This window comes from Gossypium hirsutum, chromosome D01 (genome assembly GCF_007990345.1).
Source record: "Gossypium hirsutum isolate 1008001.06 chromosome D01, Gossypium_hirsutum_v2.1, whole genome shotgun sequence".
NCBI lineage: Eukaryota > Viridiplantae > Streptophyta > Magnoliopsida > Malvales > Malvaceae > Gossypium > Gossypium hirsutum.
Genome location: NC_053437.1, coordinates 64,912,764 through 64,928,914, shown reverse-complemented (window position 1 = coordinate 64,928,914; position 16,151 = coordinate 64,912,764). Strand labels below are relative to the sequence as shown.

At 39.8% G+C, this 16,151-nt stretch overlaps 1 protein-coding gene across 1 annotated transcript; it reads right to left on the bottom strand.

Annotated features, from left to right (window-relative positions):
- Positions 1-3,769: 3,769 nt before the first annotated feature.
- Positions 3,770-7,698, bottom strand: LOC107891540 (receptor-like protein 7). The gene has a single exon (XM_016816375.2). It carries the CDS (start codon positions 7,048-7,050, stop codon positions 3,877-3,879), a length of 3,174 nt encoding a protein of 1,057 aa, XP_016671864.1. The 5' UTR covers positions 7,051-7,698; the 3' UTR covers positions 3,770-3,876.
- Positions 7,699-16,151: the final 8,453 nt, after the last annotated feature.

Below are 16,151 nucleotides of genomic sequence, written 5' to 3'. Positions count from 1 at the left end.
CTTGATTCAACTGAGCCTTCAGCTTATCTATCTCATTTTGGCTCTTCGAAGCGATTAACATATCATCAACATACAAGAGTAGATAAATGAAAGATCCGTCATGCAGCTTCTGCAAATACACACAATTGTCATATTTGCTTCTTGTGTCCTTCTGCCTTCTCATAAAGCTATCAAATCGCTTGTACCACTGCCTCGGGGATTGCTTCAATCCATATAGCGATTTGTTAAGCTTACAAACCCAATTTCTACCACCAGCATCTGTGTATCCTTCTGGCTGAGTCATATAGATCTCCTCTTCTAACTCACCATGCAAGAAAGCCGTCTTAACATCAAGTTGAGCTAGCTCCAAATTCAACTGTGCTACCAAGGCCAACAAAATTCTAATGGACGAATGCTTCACAACAGGGGAAAATACATCATTGTAGTCAATTCCCTCCTTCTGAGCGTAGCCTTTAGCTACCAATCTTGCCTTGTAGCGAATATCCTTCTTGCTAGGAGATCCATCTTTCTTTGCGAATACCCACTTGCATCCGATTGCCCTTTTACCTTTCGGTAATTGCGCCAACTCCCAAGTATTGTTCTTCCGGAGAGACTGTATTTCTTCATCCATGGCGCTTTTCCATTTATCACTTTCTAAGCTTTGCATTGCTTCTTGATAAGTGATAGGAATATCATCAACAACGGGAAGGGCGTAGGCCACCATATCAGTAAATCGAGCAGGTTTACGAATTTCTCTCCGTGGCCTTGCAACTGCAACTGGTTCTGGTGTACTTAGTGGTTCTTGGGTCAGAACCTCTTCAACCTCTAATTCCTCCATTGTGGCTGGAGAATTAGACTTATTAACTGGGCAAATCCCCATCTGCTCAAACTCCACCTGTTTTGGAGTACACTCCACCTGCTGTGGAGTATTGCTCATCTGAATATCTTTATCTGCTACCTTTTTCAATGTGGCAGATTCATCAAAGGTAACATCTCTGCTACAGATCATTTTCTTTGTGCTTAAGCACCAAAGACGAAATCCCTTCATTCCAGAAGTGATTCCCATAAAGAGAGCTTTCTTTGCCCTCGGATCTAACTTTGACTCCTTCACATGGTAATATGCAGTGGAGCCAAACACATGTAAGGAATCATAATCTGTAGCCGGTTTTCCAGACCATACCTCCATAGGAGTTTTTCTTTTTAATGCAGATGATGGCAAACGATTAATAAGATGGCCAGCGTATGTCACAGCCTCAGCCCAAAATTGCTTGCCCAACCCAGCATTGGACAACATACATCGAACTTTCTCCAGCAATGTTCGATTCATACGCTCTGCCACTCCATTCTGTTGTGGTGTATCCCTAACTGTGAAGTGTCGAACAATACCATACTCTTGGCACACATCGAAGAACGGATCACTTTTATATTCCCCTCCATTGTCCGTCCTAAGCCGCTTGATTTTCTTGCCAGTCTGGTTTTCGATCATAGTTTTCCATTTAAGAAAAACTCCAAGCACTTCATCTTTAGTTTTCATGGTATACACCCAAACTCTTCTGGAAAAGTCATCAACAAAAGTAACAAAGTAGTGTTTTCCTCCCAACGAAGGTGTTTTGGAAGGCCCCCACACATCTGAGTGAATATATTCCAAAATACCTTTTGTATTATGGATAGCAGTGCCGAGTTTCACTCTCTTTTGCTTTCCCAGAACACAGTGCTCACAAAATTTTAATTTGCAAGCCTTTGCACCTTTCAACAATCCTTGCTTTGCCAGAATTTGCAAGGATTTTTCGCTGGCATGTCCCAACTTCATATGCCACAACTGCATTGAGTCCAAGTCTTTGTTACCGGAAGCTGCAGCGACTGCTCCAATAACTGTACTACCTTGGTAGTAATACAAGTTATTTTTCCTGATGCCCTTCAATATCACAAGTGCGCCAGATGTCACTTTCAAAATCCCATCTCTCATAGTAACAACTGAACCATTGGATTCCAAGGCTCCCAATGAGATGAGATTTTTCTTCAAACTGGGCACGTACCGAACATCAGTCAGAACTCTGGTTGATCCATCTTGATTCTTTATTTGGATTGAACCTATCCCAACAGTTTTACAGGCATTGTCATTGCCCATATAAACAACTCCTCCATTTAGTTCTACTAAATCAGAGAACCACTCCCGGTTAGGGGACATATGATAGGTACAACCCGAATCCAATATCCACTCATCTGAATGGAACGATGATGATGATGCAACCAGTGATAGTTCAGAGTCACTAGTATCATGCTTAGCAACACAAGCATCTACAGCAGCTTTTCCCTTATTCTTCAGCTTTGGACAATTTTTCTTCCAGTGGCCTTTCTCATGACAAAAAGCACATTCATCTTTCCCGAGTCTGGACTTTGACTTTGATCTCCCCTTTTGAGTTTTCTTCCGAGTGTATGAACGACCTCGGACTACTAAAGCTTCTGTATCTCTGATTGAGTTTTTCTGTTTGTCCTTCTTTCTCTGTTCATAACTGTATAAGGCCGCACAGACTTCGCTCAGAGATATATCACTCCTGCCATGAAGTAGAGTAGTTTCTAGGAACTCAAACTCCTCAGGAAGTGACCCCAACAGCATCAAAGCCAAATCTTCATCTTTGAATGTCTCATCCATATTCAGCAAATCAGTGACTAACTGATTAAATTTGGTGATGTGATCATTCATTGTGGTACTTGGGACGTATGTGAAGCGAAACAGTCTTTTCTTCAAGTGGAGCTTATTTTGACTGTTTTTCTTCAAAAATTTTTCTTCAAGTGCCACCCACAACTTATTTGCAGAAGTCTCCTTTGAAAAAGTATACCTCTGCTCTCGAGAAAGGCATGATCGAATTGTGCCACATGCCAACCGATTGATCGCCTTCCAATCTTTCTCCTGTACATCATCTGGTTTCTCTTCATCAATGGCAATGTCTAGACCCTGCTGAAAAAGGGCATCTAGAACCTCACTTTGCCACATACCAAAATGGCCCGTGCCATCAAAGATCTCCACGGCCAATCTTGCATTTGCAATTGTCGGTCTTGTCCACATGGACGATGTTGAAGCTCCTACACCGACCGTTTTCTCCATAATCTTTCAATATACCTAAGGAAATCTTTTCTGATGTGGAAGATCAGTTTAAACTGCAACCACAGAGCATACTACGATTAACCTTCGGCTCTTGATACCACTTGTTGTTCCAATAGGGTCGGAAGCGTGTAAATTATTGTACTAAAAAATCACACAAAGTTCAATTCCCAGGGAAGAGAGGTGGATCACATGGATCTCTTAAATACCAAGTCTTTCCTTAGACAGAATATCCCTTCTATAGTAATTTAATAGCACAATTAAATACTACTATTATACCCTCAAATATTGAAAGAAAAATAGGACAAGAAAGAACACAAGAGATTTAACGAGGTTCGGTAAATTATACCTACGTCCTCGGGCACTAACACCAGATGATAACTTTACTATCTCCAAAATATTACAAACAAATAGAATTCCTTCAGAATTCTCAAATGGGAGAAGAGAGAAAACTAAGAGAGAAAGATTGGTTGGGATGGTTGAAATGAAAAATGAAAAGGCCTATTTATAGTTGAGGTTTAGGGACTAACTTGCAAATGGCCTAAAAAATTAGGGACCAAAATTACAATTATCCCATTCAACTTTTCAACATTCGGTACAACTTGCTCAACCTTTTTAACAAGTTGCTTCCTACCTTTGTTGACTTTTCAACAGTTTCAAGCACAACATAGCTGGTAGACATCATTATTTAATCCAAAAGAAACAGGATAATCTTATTACAAGGAAAGTACAAGCATACAAAAACTGAAAAATACAACGAAGACGACTTCTTTTAACCTAGTCCCTACTCTTTGCTAGTGCCTCCTTTCGTTCCGGGTAGCTCTCCTCCCATGCTTTCTGGTTTCAAGAGGCAAACAAGGGAAAAGCCAGGAAAGAGCACGATCCATGCGCTCAAAATACCATTTCCTCCATCTCTTCCAAAAGATAAGAAGTGCAACGGAAACTCCGAATCCAAAGCAAAACCCTGTCTCAGCACTTATATAATTCCAGTTGATAGTGCTCCTAGCATCCGAAGGGTTGTCTGTTTTAGCTGGTGGTAATCCGCATGTTGCCTTTAAAGGAGGTCCACACAATCCAGCATTGTTCTCAAATGAAGCTTCTGAAAATGATTGAAGCTGGGTGCTCGTTGGGATTGGACCCACCAGCTTATTATTTGAGACGTTAAGAAATGAAAGGAAATTGAGGTTTGCCAGCTGCAAAGGGATCTCACCATCTAGACTGTTGCTTGAGAGGTCCACAGACTCTAGCTCTCGCAGGTTTCCAAAAAATACCGGGATTGGCCCTGAGAAAGCATTGTGTGAGAAGTTGAGGCCATAAAGTGCTTTGAATGTGCCGATTACTTCTGGTATTGGCCCTTCAACGTTGTTGCATGAAATGTCAATGGTGGTGAAAATGGTCAGGATCTTCACTAGCTCCAACTCCAAACCTTTGATGGTAACTATTATTGAATCTTGATAGTAAAATGGATCGAGTGCTTCGCCTTCAAACCGGAGATCTTTAAGCTCCGATTGGTTTTTATTCCGATTAGGCTGCATAGCATCCCACGTCCCCAAACATGTCAGATGCAGTTTACCACTAAAATTGTTGGATGCTAAGTCAAAAATTTGAAGCATTTTCCATCCACTATTGTCTCCAGAACAATCAATGTGACCGCTGAAATTGTTGGATCGTAAAACAAGGACACGTAACATGGCTATACTCGTCAAATGGAACGGGAATGAGCCATTGATTAGATTGTTGCCAATGTCTAGAACCTCCAGCATTTTGCAATTGGCCAATGATTTTGGAACCTTTCCTTCCAATCGGTTTTGATTGAGATGCAGGGTTTGTAACTGACAGCTTTCTGAAAAAGTGTCAGGGATAATGCCACTGAGATTGTTTCCCCCCAAATTCAATACTCCAAGAGACACGTTCATCTGAAAGAGGCATTGAGGAATTGGCCCCCTTAAGGAATTATTAGATAGATCAAGTACTTTAAGAGCTGAACTGTTGCATATTGACCGAGGGATATTCCCATGAAAATTATTATTTGAAATGGAGAAAAAATTAGCAGACTGGAGGAAGTCACCAACGTGAGCTGGTAAAACAGAGTTGAAATTGTTGTTTGAGTAATCCAGATAGATGGCATGCAATGGAAGAATTGGGATTTTCCCATGCAATTGGTTGCCATGCAGGTCAAGAAACCAAAGAGTAGAGGTTATATTCCTCAAAGGTCTTTCGACTTCTACAAGAAAGTTCTGAGAAAGATTTAGATAAGAAAGACTTTTTGCTTTCCAAATCCAATTGGGTATGCCCCCATGAATTTTGTTTTTTGAAAGGTCTAGGTAGTTTAAACTAGTCTGATTTTTTAGGAAATCAGGGAACCCTGTTAAGTTGCAAGATCCCAACCCCAAGCTGTTAAATGTGGGGAAAGAAAGTAGGGAAATATTAGTAGTAGTGGCATCAATAGACAACCTGTTATATGAGAGATCAAGATAAGAAAGATTCCTCAGGTTTTGAAAGGCAGTCATTGGTATCAAACCACTGAAGTTGTTTGAAGAAAGTGACAGGTATTCTAGACCATGGAATTCAAACAACGACACTGGAAATTGCCCTTGTAATTTATTACTTCTAAGATCAAGGTAACGAAGCAGTAAAGAGGCCTTACCATGAAGGTCACCAATGTTGCCATCGAACTGATTTTCGGAAAGGAAAAGTGCCTGCAGTGATGGAATGCCAAACAAAGTTGGTGGAATGGTTCCACTTAACTTGTTTGTTTGTAAGTCAACACTCACTAGCTTAGAAAGGCCTGACCAATCAGTGGAATGAATTGTGCCGTTTAATTGATTACCAGCAAGGTTTAGCTCTGTAAGATTTCTGGATGATGAAAAATTTGGTATTGGACCAGAAAAACTGTTTGAGCAAAAATTTAGATAGACAAGCTGGGAAAGTTTCTTCACTGTTTTGGGTATGGGTCCACTAAAATTACAAAATGCAAGCTCTATTCTTGTCAACTGCCCAAGGTTACCGATAGATTCTGGAATTTGCCCCCCAATATGTGTGAGTGTAAGTCTTAGAGTCTGAAGAGAAGCATTGAGAGGAAACTTTTTAATCGAACCTTCCAGTAATTTATTGTTTGACAAATCAAGAGCTTGTAATGTAGGTATTTGGAAAATTTCTTCTGGTAGTCTTCCGCTCAAATCATTGTCATTAAGATGAAGGGAAGTTAAGTTTGGGAATTCTGCAAGGAATGGCGGAACCAAGCCGGACAAATTGTTGTGATCCAAGCGAATTACTGAGAGAGATCGAATCTTGGAAAGGGAAGAATCCATAGGTCCTGAAAGACAACAGTCAGACATGCTTAACACTTGCAACTCAATTAGTGGTGATAAGGCTCGGCACCACTTATTCCCCGTGGCTGATATATTTACGCCATCAAGATAAAGAAATCTTAGCCTCGTGAGATTTTGAACAAGCATCTCCAGCTCCAAAGATCTTTGGAATAAAATTACAGATAAGTCGAGGGTGACCAACCTTGTCAGGCGTGAAATCTCAACTGGAATTTGTCCTGTAAAGCCAGCATTGGACAAATTAAGATAACACAAATTCTCCAACTTTTCAAATCCCGTAGGAAAAGCGTTGATGAACAAATTAAAAGCCAAATTGAGTCGCTGGAGATGTTGAAGACGAAAAAGACTACTTGAATTGTCAATTGCACCTACAATGATTCCATTGCTTAAATCTAGACCGATAACATGACCACCGTCATCGCAACTAACACCATCCCAGGAACAACAATCCGAGGTTTGATTCCATTTCATCATCTTTCCTGGACTAGTAAATGTAGAATTGAAGCTGCTTTTGAATTCAAGCAACAACTGTCTCTGATCACTCTGACATTGCCCAGATACTAAAACCAAGTTGCTAATGCTGAAGAAAACTGCAATATATGAATTGAATGAGAACCATGAAACCAGAAAAGTTTTCATTCTTTGTGAAGATATTGCAAGATGAAAGATAATTGTAAGGGAAGTTCACAATATAAATAAAGGGGGAGGGTGAAAGGTTGGATGTAGAGTAATTGCTTGGCTTCTTTGTTAGTTGTTCCATTCTTCAGCATTTATTTTTGTGCGGGCTTCTCCTTAGCAACTTGGAAAAATCAGACCAAAGACATTGATTGGTGTTGACTCAAACCTGCTGGCCACCCTTCAAATCAACCTTGACCAAGTCCTCCAAACCACAAAAGGTAAACAAAACAAACCTAAATAAAGGATATAAAAAGCAAGCATGAAGAAAACACATGATTCAGAATAGCAACCATAAAAGAGTGAAGTGTTTGTAGTAATCGCATTTAGCTCTCATGTCTTTTAATGGAGATGACAGTGCCGACTCGTATCTTTCCATGAAGTATTATGAGAATATGACTTAATATTTTGTTTATATTTCAATACATGTAACTTGTCTCTTTTGGTTTTTCATCAACAGGATAAAACGGGTGTTTACGACAAAAAGCAGAGATGTGGTGCCACGGGGATCAAGCATGGTAGAGGAGAGTGAAGACCAAGTAAAGCTCTTTGTACGAAAGGAAATTATTTCAAGTTGAAAATAGATATAAAGATTCATGATTCAATTTCTGCAATAGTCTGCAGTAGACTTAGATGATCAGATGAGAGGAGACTGAAGAAGGAAACTGGTAGCCTTACCCTATCACCATTCAATGATTGGTTGAATGTCCATATCAAGAGAAGCAGTCCATTTTGAAAGCTTAAATTCCGTGTCTTGGCTGAACCCTGAATTAATTCCATACACCTTTTCTCACTAATAACAAAGCCAAAACCATTGACTCAAAGACCTTGTTGGTGTTGACTTCTTTGTTGGTTGTTCCATTCTTCAGCATTTTGTTTTTGCAAGTTGGAAAAATCAGTCCTACAGTCATAAAATCCAACTTATCTTCATCCTCTCCTCTCTTTTCTCCATTGCTTACCTGTCTCTTTAACAATCCCTCACAATTCTGAATTCAGTATTTCTACTGTTTTGTAGACAACTTTTATTCATGTTCGATCATTTATTTATAAGTTTTGTTCGTGTTTGATTTGCGCTCATTAAAAATTTCAAAATAATCATATATAAATATATGGTAAATAAATAAAATAAACACACAAACAATAAAAAAAATTATTAATATATAATAAACAAATAATAAACAAACTTCAAATGAACATAAATAAATTGAACAAAGTTTTGTTCGTGTTTAATTCGTTTAACAAATGAGCTTTAAAATCTTATTCATGTTCATTTATTAAACTTGATAAAGGAATAGAAATCGAACTGGTCATTCATTTATAACCCTAGATATGCTACTACGTCGCAGTGGAGAGTGAGACTTGGATATAAAGACCAAGAAAAGCTCTTCGTATTCATGTTGAAAAAGATGAAGAATAATTGCAAGGGATGTTGATAATAACAAATGGGGGGGCGAGGAAGCTAGGATGCTATAGTAGTGGTATGAATGCTCAATGATGCGGTGTAAACCAAAAACATAATTGCTGCGCCATTACTATTGCTGGATGATTCGAAAAAGTGAATGGGGAGAGCGGAAAATAAAATTACAAGCTTGATACTTGATGGAAGCTGTTGATACACTAATGGTGCATCATCAATGAAGCAAGAACCTTAGTGGCACCATGATTAAACAGATAATGGGTCTTTTACACTGATTTTATCCATATCTAATAACTTGTCGACTGGTTCACTGCCAGCAAAAATGAGTCAGCTACACAAAATCGTGTTGCTCGCTGCCATTCTAAAACCTGATTGCAAGTTTCCAAGTGAGTACATAAATCAACTCATTTTAGTCGATAAACTCATCAATGGGACTGCTCCTAACAAACAATTCATTATGAGGTAACAAGCAAAGCCAATTCAGATATGAAATTAACATTCTTCAAGCAATCATGTTAGGATGTTTATGTTGAAAATTGGCCAACCATGCTGCTGTGATATTTTTGGTTGAAGTGCATGCAGCTTGTGAACATGTTGCAGCACTTATGCTTGCTGTAACAGCAAGATTTTCTCTTTAGTTTCATTGTATTCAAACTAGTTGAAAATGAACAAGTTGATGACAACTTGATGCATTAGGTGTTCAATGACTAATTTAGGTGGCTTGTTTATGTGTACAAGCAATGTTTGAACAAAGGAGGAAGAAACAAAGAACAATTTACTTGCTCACAAACGTGAAGCAAGGAAGCAATCTGCTTTACACAAGTGATATGCTTACTTATTCAATATGAAAACAATACATTTATAGTCAAAATATATCACCAAATACTACCTACTACCACTAAGTAGCCTAGTAACTTGATAAACATTGCTTGTACACATAAACAAGCCACCTAAACTAGTCATTCAACACCTAATGCATCAAGTTGTCATCAACTTGTTCATTTTCAACTAGTTTGAATACAATGAAACTAAAGAGAAAACCTTGCTGTTACAGCAAGCATAAGTGCTGCAGCATGCACTTCAACCAAAAATATCACAGCAGCATGGTTGGCCAATTTTCAACACTCCTTGGACTCCATGTTGCAAATACCAGTCATTCATCAAGTTTTTGAACTTGGCAGTTCTTAGATGCTTTGTTTCAAGCTGACTCTGCTCAAGCAATGTCTTCAACAGGCTCGCAACTATACAGGGCTCTCATTGCTGAGCTCATAGCTCGAACTTCTCGCTAAGCTTGCAGCTTTGACACAACTTGCACATTTTTTATTGAAGCAATGGTTAGCATGTAGCAATCACATGTTTTATTATTATTATTATTATTATTATTATTATTTGGATGTAATGATGTAACTTAGTTGTATTCCAACTAAGTTTGTTAGTGGTAGTAGGTGGTGATTTATTTTAAGTGGATGTAATGATGTAACTTAGTTGTATTCCAACTAAGTTTGTTAGTGGTAGTAGGTGGTGATTTATTTTAAGTGGATGTAATGATGAAACTTAGTTGTATTCCAACTAAGTTGTCAAGTTGTAAGCTTGTATAAATAGGCTTTATGCCATTTTAAAAAAAATGAATGAATTCAATCAAGATTTCATCCATATACTCTCTATTTTAGCTTTGCTTAAAATTTATTTCATTTTTCTTCTTTGTTTCTGCCGCAAGTCTCGATTCTTGCTCGGCAAGCTTTTTGTTGAACCTTGCTATTTGTTGCACTTAGCTCCAACAATTGGTATCAAGAGCCTATTTCTTAAGGGATCTGTTATACAAATTCATGGCTTCATCAAGCTTTTCACCAGCTGCACCTCAAGTCTTCAATGGAGAAGGCTACCACATATGGGTGGTTAAAATGAAGACCTACCTACAAGCTTTCGATCTGTGGGAGGTAGTCAACTCAGATGTTGAACCAGAGCCACTTAGAGGCAATCCAACAGTGGCTCAAATCAGGCAGCATGCTGATGAGAGGACCAAGAGGCACAAAGCCATGTCTTGCATCCAGAACTCAGTGTCAGATGTGATTTTCACAAGGATTATGGCCTGTGAATCACCAAAACAAGCCTGGGACATGTTGCAAGAGGAGTTTCAAGGGACAGAGAGGACAAGGCAGCAACAGTTGCTGAACTTAAGGAGAGATTTCGAGAATTTGAAGATGAAGAAAGAAGAAACTATCAAACAGTACTCTGACAGGATTATGGCTGTGGTTAACAGCATAAGGCTCCTTGGAGAGCAGCTCAAGGAAGCTAGGATAATGGAGAAGGTTATTGTAACTCTGCCCGAGAGGTATGAGGCAAAAATCTCATCTCTCGAGGACTCAAGGGACCTGTACACCATCTCCCTGACAAAGTTGATCAATGCTTTATATGCTCAAGAGCAAAGAAGAGTAAGCAGACTGGAGGAGCATCAACAAGGTGCCTTTCAGGCAAGAACAAACACTGCCTACAAAGGCAAGAAGGCCTGGAGAGACAAGCCAAGGACTGATGTTGCAAGAAAAGAGAGTCAGACTTGCAAGCACTGCAGAAGGGCTGGTCATCCAAAAGAAAAATGCTGGTTCAATCCAGATGCTGTATGTCAGCATTGTAAAAAGAAGGGTCATGTTGAGAGAGTCTGCAAGAGCAAGGCCAAATCAAGGCAGAGTCAGTTTCAACAGAAGAAAGCTGAGGCTCGAGTAGCTAAGGAGGACAGTGACCAAGAGGAGCAAGTCTTTGCTGTGTTATACTCAGCTGCTCAAGAAAGGTTCTCATCTGGTTGGCTTCTAGACAGTGGATGCACCAACCACATGACACCTGATGCTGCAATCTTCAAGTCTTTAGACAGAAGCTGCAGAACTAAAGTCAAGATAGGAAATGGACATTTTATTCAAGCTGAAGGCAAGGGTGATGTGCTGATATGCACCCCCACAGGTGCCAAAGTGATTTCAAATGTGCTTTTGGTGCCTGAAATTGACAGAAACCTGCTCAGCATAGCTTAGTTGCTGGAGAAAGGTTATTCTGTTGTGTTCAAAGACAACCAATGCCAAATCAATGATCCAAGTGGATCCAAGCTGATGGCAGTTCCTATGGCTAATAAGAGCTTTGTAGTTGACTGGACCAGGGAGTCAGACATTGCCTACACAGTCACATCAGATGAATCCAAGCTTTGGCATCAAAGACTGGGACATGCCAACTTCAGATCGATGGCTCGAATGGTCAGAGAGGACTTGGCTGAAAACTTCATCAACTCAGTGGATCATGATGATGTGTGTGAAGTGTGTCAGCTAGGAAAGCAGGCCAGACTCCCATTTCCCTCGAATCAAGCCTGGAGAGCCTCTGAAAAACTCCAACTGGTGCACACTGATGTGTGTGGCCCTATGAGGACTGAGTCATTAAGTGGAAACAGGTACTTCATACTGTTCATTGATGATTTTTCAAGATATTGCTGGCTTTACTTCCTAAAACAGAAATCAGAGGCGGCCTCAGTGTTTTGGAAGTTCAAGACTGCTGCTGAGACTGAAACAGGTTGCAAGCTGAAGTCCATAAGGTCTGATAATGGGACTGAGTACACCTCAGCTCAGTTCCAAGCCTTCTGTGATAAGGCAGGCATCAAACATCAACTTACCAACACATATACACCTCAGCAAAATGGTGTAAGTGAAAGGAAGAATAGGAGTTTGATGGATATGGTCAGGTGCTTGATGATTCAGAAGAATCTGCCTAAAGCACTATGGGCAGAGGCAGTTAACACTGCAAACTACATTCAAAATAGGCTTCCAACCAAGGCCTTGGATCAGAAGACTCCATTCGAAGCCTGGTTTGGATTCAAGCCATCACTGGCTCATCTGAAGGTCTTTGGATGCATCTGTTATGCTCATGTACCTGCTGTCAAAAGGGACAAATTGTCTGAAAGGGCTCGACCTGGTATTTTGGTGGGCTACAGCACTGTTAAGAAGGGCTATAGGATCTTGGATCCTTCAACAAAGAAAGTGTCAGTCAGTAGGGATATGGTATTTGATGAAAAGTCATGTTGGAACTGGGAAAAACATGAACCTGAGGAAGTTTCAGAAGGACTTGCAGCAGATCAAGCTGAGCCAGATCAAAATGTTCCTGAAATGGACATTGATGATGAACCAGTTAGAGGAACAAGACCATTGACTGAGATTTATGAAAGAGCTCATGTAGCCATAGCTGAACCAAGCAATTTTGAAGAGGCTGAAGCTCAGCAAGAGTGGAAGCAGGCAATGGCTGAGGAGATTAGCATGATTGAGAAGAACCAGACCTGAGAATTAGTTGAAAGGCCAGTCAAAAGGAAGATAATTGGGGTGAAATGGGTGTACAAAGCCAAGCAAAATGCTGATGGTACCTTGAACAAACTGAAAGCAAGGCTAGTTGTCAAGGGGTTCAGTCAGAGGTATGGCCTGGACTACCTGGAGACCTTTGCACCAGTGGCCAGGCTAGACACCATCAGATTACTGATTGCCTTAGCAGCACAGCTCGAGTGGAAGATCCATCAACTCGATGTGAAATCAGCCTTTCTGAATGGTTTCTTAGATGAAGAGATCTATGTTGAACAACCACAAGGGTTTGAGATAGCTGGCAGAGAGCATATGGTCTACAAACTGAAGAAGGCCCTATATGGCTTAAAACAGGCTCCAAGGGCCTGGTACAGCAGAATCGATGGCTACTTGACTAATTTGGGATTCGATTGAAGCAAGAGTGAGCCAACACTGTATGTCAAGAAGTAAGGGACACAAACACAGCTCATTGTATCCCTATATGTTGATGACCTGCTGGTGACAGGAGGAGATCGAGCAGTGCTGGTCGATTTCAAGACCAAGATGCAAGAAGTATTTGAAATGTCTGATCTAGGGGAAATGTCTTATTTCCTTGGAATGGAGGTGACTCAAGCACAAAATGGGATATTTCTAAGTCAGAGAAACTTTGCCACAAAGATTCTGACCAAGTTCTCCATGCAAAACAGTAAAGCAACTAAAACACCTGTTGCTGTTGGAGAAAAACTATCGAGCCAAGGTGATTTTGAGAAGGTTTGTGAAACAACCTACAGAAGTCTAGTTGGTTGTCTGTTATATTTAACTGCCACTAGACCAGACATAATGTATGCTGTAGGATTGCTCTCAAGGTTCTTGCATTATTGCAATAAAAAGCATTTACAAGCTGCTAAGAGAGTGCTTAGATATGTCAAAGGCACTTTGAGCTATGGTTTAAGGTACAGCAAGGAAGGAAATCTGAAGCTGGTTGGCTACACTGATAGTGACTGGGCTGGCTCGATAGATGACATGAAAAGCACCTCAGGGTATGCTTTCAACCTTGGTTCAGCCATGTTTTACTGGAGCTCGAAGAAGCAAAGTCTGGTGGCTCAATCTACTGCTGAAGCAGAATATGTGGCAGCTGCAAGTGCTGTCAACCAAGCCATTTGGCTAAGGAAAATCTTAGCTGATTTGAAAGTGCATCAAAAGGAAGCTACTGAGATCTTCTGTGACAACCAATCTTCAGTTGCAATTGCTAAAAATCTAGTGTTCCATGGAAGAACAAAGCATTTCAGCATCAAGTTGCATGTTGTTCGAGAAATGGAGCAAGCTCAGGAAGTGAAGCTGATCCATTGTAATTCTGAGGATCAACTTGCAGACATTTTGACTAAAGCCCTTAATGTCACAAGGTTCGAATGTCTAAGAAGGAAGCTAGGTGTTTGCTCCATGCAAACCAAGGAGGAGTATTGAAGCAATGGTTAGCATGTAGCAATCACATGTTTTATTATTATTATTATTATTATTATTATTATTATTATTTGGATGTAATGATGTAACTTAGTTGTATTCCAACTAAGTTTGTTAGTGGTAGTAGGTGGTGATTTATTTTAAGTGGATGTAATGATGTAACTTAGTTGTATTCCAACTAAGTTTGTTAGTGGTAGTAGGTGGTGATTTATTTTAAGTGGATGTAATGATGAAACTTAGTTGTATTCCAACTAAGTTGTCAAGTTGTAAGCTTGTATAAATAGACTTTATGCCATTTTAAAAAAAAAATGAATGAATTCAATCAAGATTTCATCCATATACTCTCTATTTTAGCTTTGCTTAAAATTTATTTCATTTTTCTTCTTTGTTTCTGCCGCAAGTCTCGATTCTTGCTCGGCAAGCTTTTTGTTGAACCTTGCTATTTGTTGCACTTAGCTCCAACATTTTTGCTGAGCTTGCAGCTCACATACTTTCCTTGAAACTGCTCCTTCAGCATATTCCAAGCTTGTTTGAGCCTCATAAGGTTGAGCTGATGTTGTCTTTGCTACAAGCAGATCTTAATGACATGCTTATGTTCCAACAGTTTATGGGTTCTCTTCTCTGCATACAAGTTATTTCAGATTTGATATAATGCAAAATTGATGTCAAATTTTCACGATGGAGAAGTGCTAAGGTTCTCCCATGATCTAATCTAAGTGGTTGGAACCAGTAATCAAATTTACCATGTTTATAAACAAGACAAGAAATTACATTACAATTATCATGCAAGTATTAAATGAACTTTTAGATTCTGTAACCAAGTTTCATACTGGATAACTCGTCCTGATGAGGTTTATGTCATTGATGCAATCATGTTTCAGCAAGATAAGTGAAGAGAAGGCATTTTATGATTTTCTTAAAACTGAAAGAATGCTAGCCTAGTTTCCAACACAACATATCTGGAAGGCATATTTTTTCACTTTGGGATAATTCTACTTATTTAATCCAAAAGAAACAGGATACAGTTGAAAGTTGAAACAGAAACCAGAAACTGGATAATACAAGGAAAGAGATTGCTAAGTACCTCTTTTAACTTATTCCCTACTCCTTAATCCCAATTGTTGCTGGGTCCTCCTCCTTTGGTTCTGCTTTACTCTCCTCCCATGCTTTTTTGTTTCACGACCAAGACGAGGGAAAAGCCTGGAGAGAGCACGATCGATACGCTCGAAATACCAGATCCTCCATCTCTTCCAATTGATAAGAGGTACAACGATAATTCCCAACCCAAAGATAAGCCCTATCTCGACACTTAAATGATTCCAGACTATAATGCTCCCTGTCTCAGAATCTGAAGGGCTGTCTTCTTTAGCTGATGGCAATCCGCACGCTGTCTTCAAAGGAGGTCCACATAATCCGGCATTGTTTTCAAACGAAGTTGGGTGCACATTGGGATTGGACCCACTAGCTTATTATTTGAGACGTTAAGAAATGAAAGGAAATTGAGGTTTGCTAGCTGCAAAGGGATCTCACCGCGTAGGCTGTTGCTTGAGAGATCCAAGGACACAAGCTGTTGCAATTTTCCAAAAAATGATGGGGTTGAACCTGTGAAAGCATTATGTGAAAAGTTAAGGCCAAGAAGTTCTTTGAATTTGCCGATTACTCCTGGTATTGGCCCTTCAAAGTTGTTGTATGAAATGTCAATGGAGGTGAACATGGTCAGGATTTTCACCAGCTCCAACTCTAAACCTTTGATGGTAATTGTTATTGCATCTTGATATTTAACGCCGCCTCCAAAATCTTCAAATTGGAGATGTTTGAGCTCTGATTGGTTTTTATCCGGATTAGGCTGCATAGCCTTCCAAGTCCCCAAACATGTTAGATGCAGTTTA

What these genes read in the sequence shown, in the direction of transcription:
- LOC107891540 (XM_016816375.2), bottom strand. Translation starts at nt 7,050, where the DNA reads ATGAAAACTTTTCTGGTTTCATGGTTCTCATTCAATTCATATATTGCA.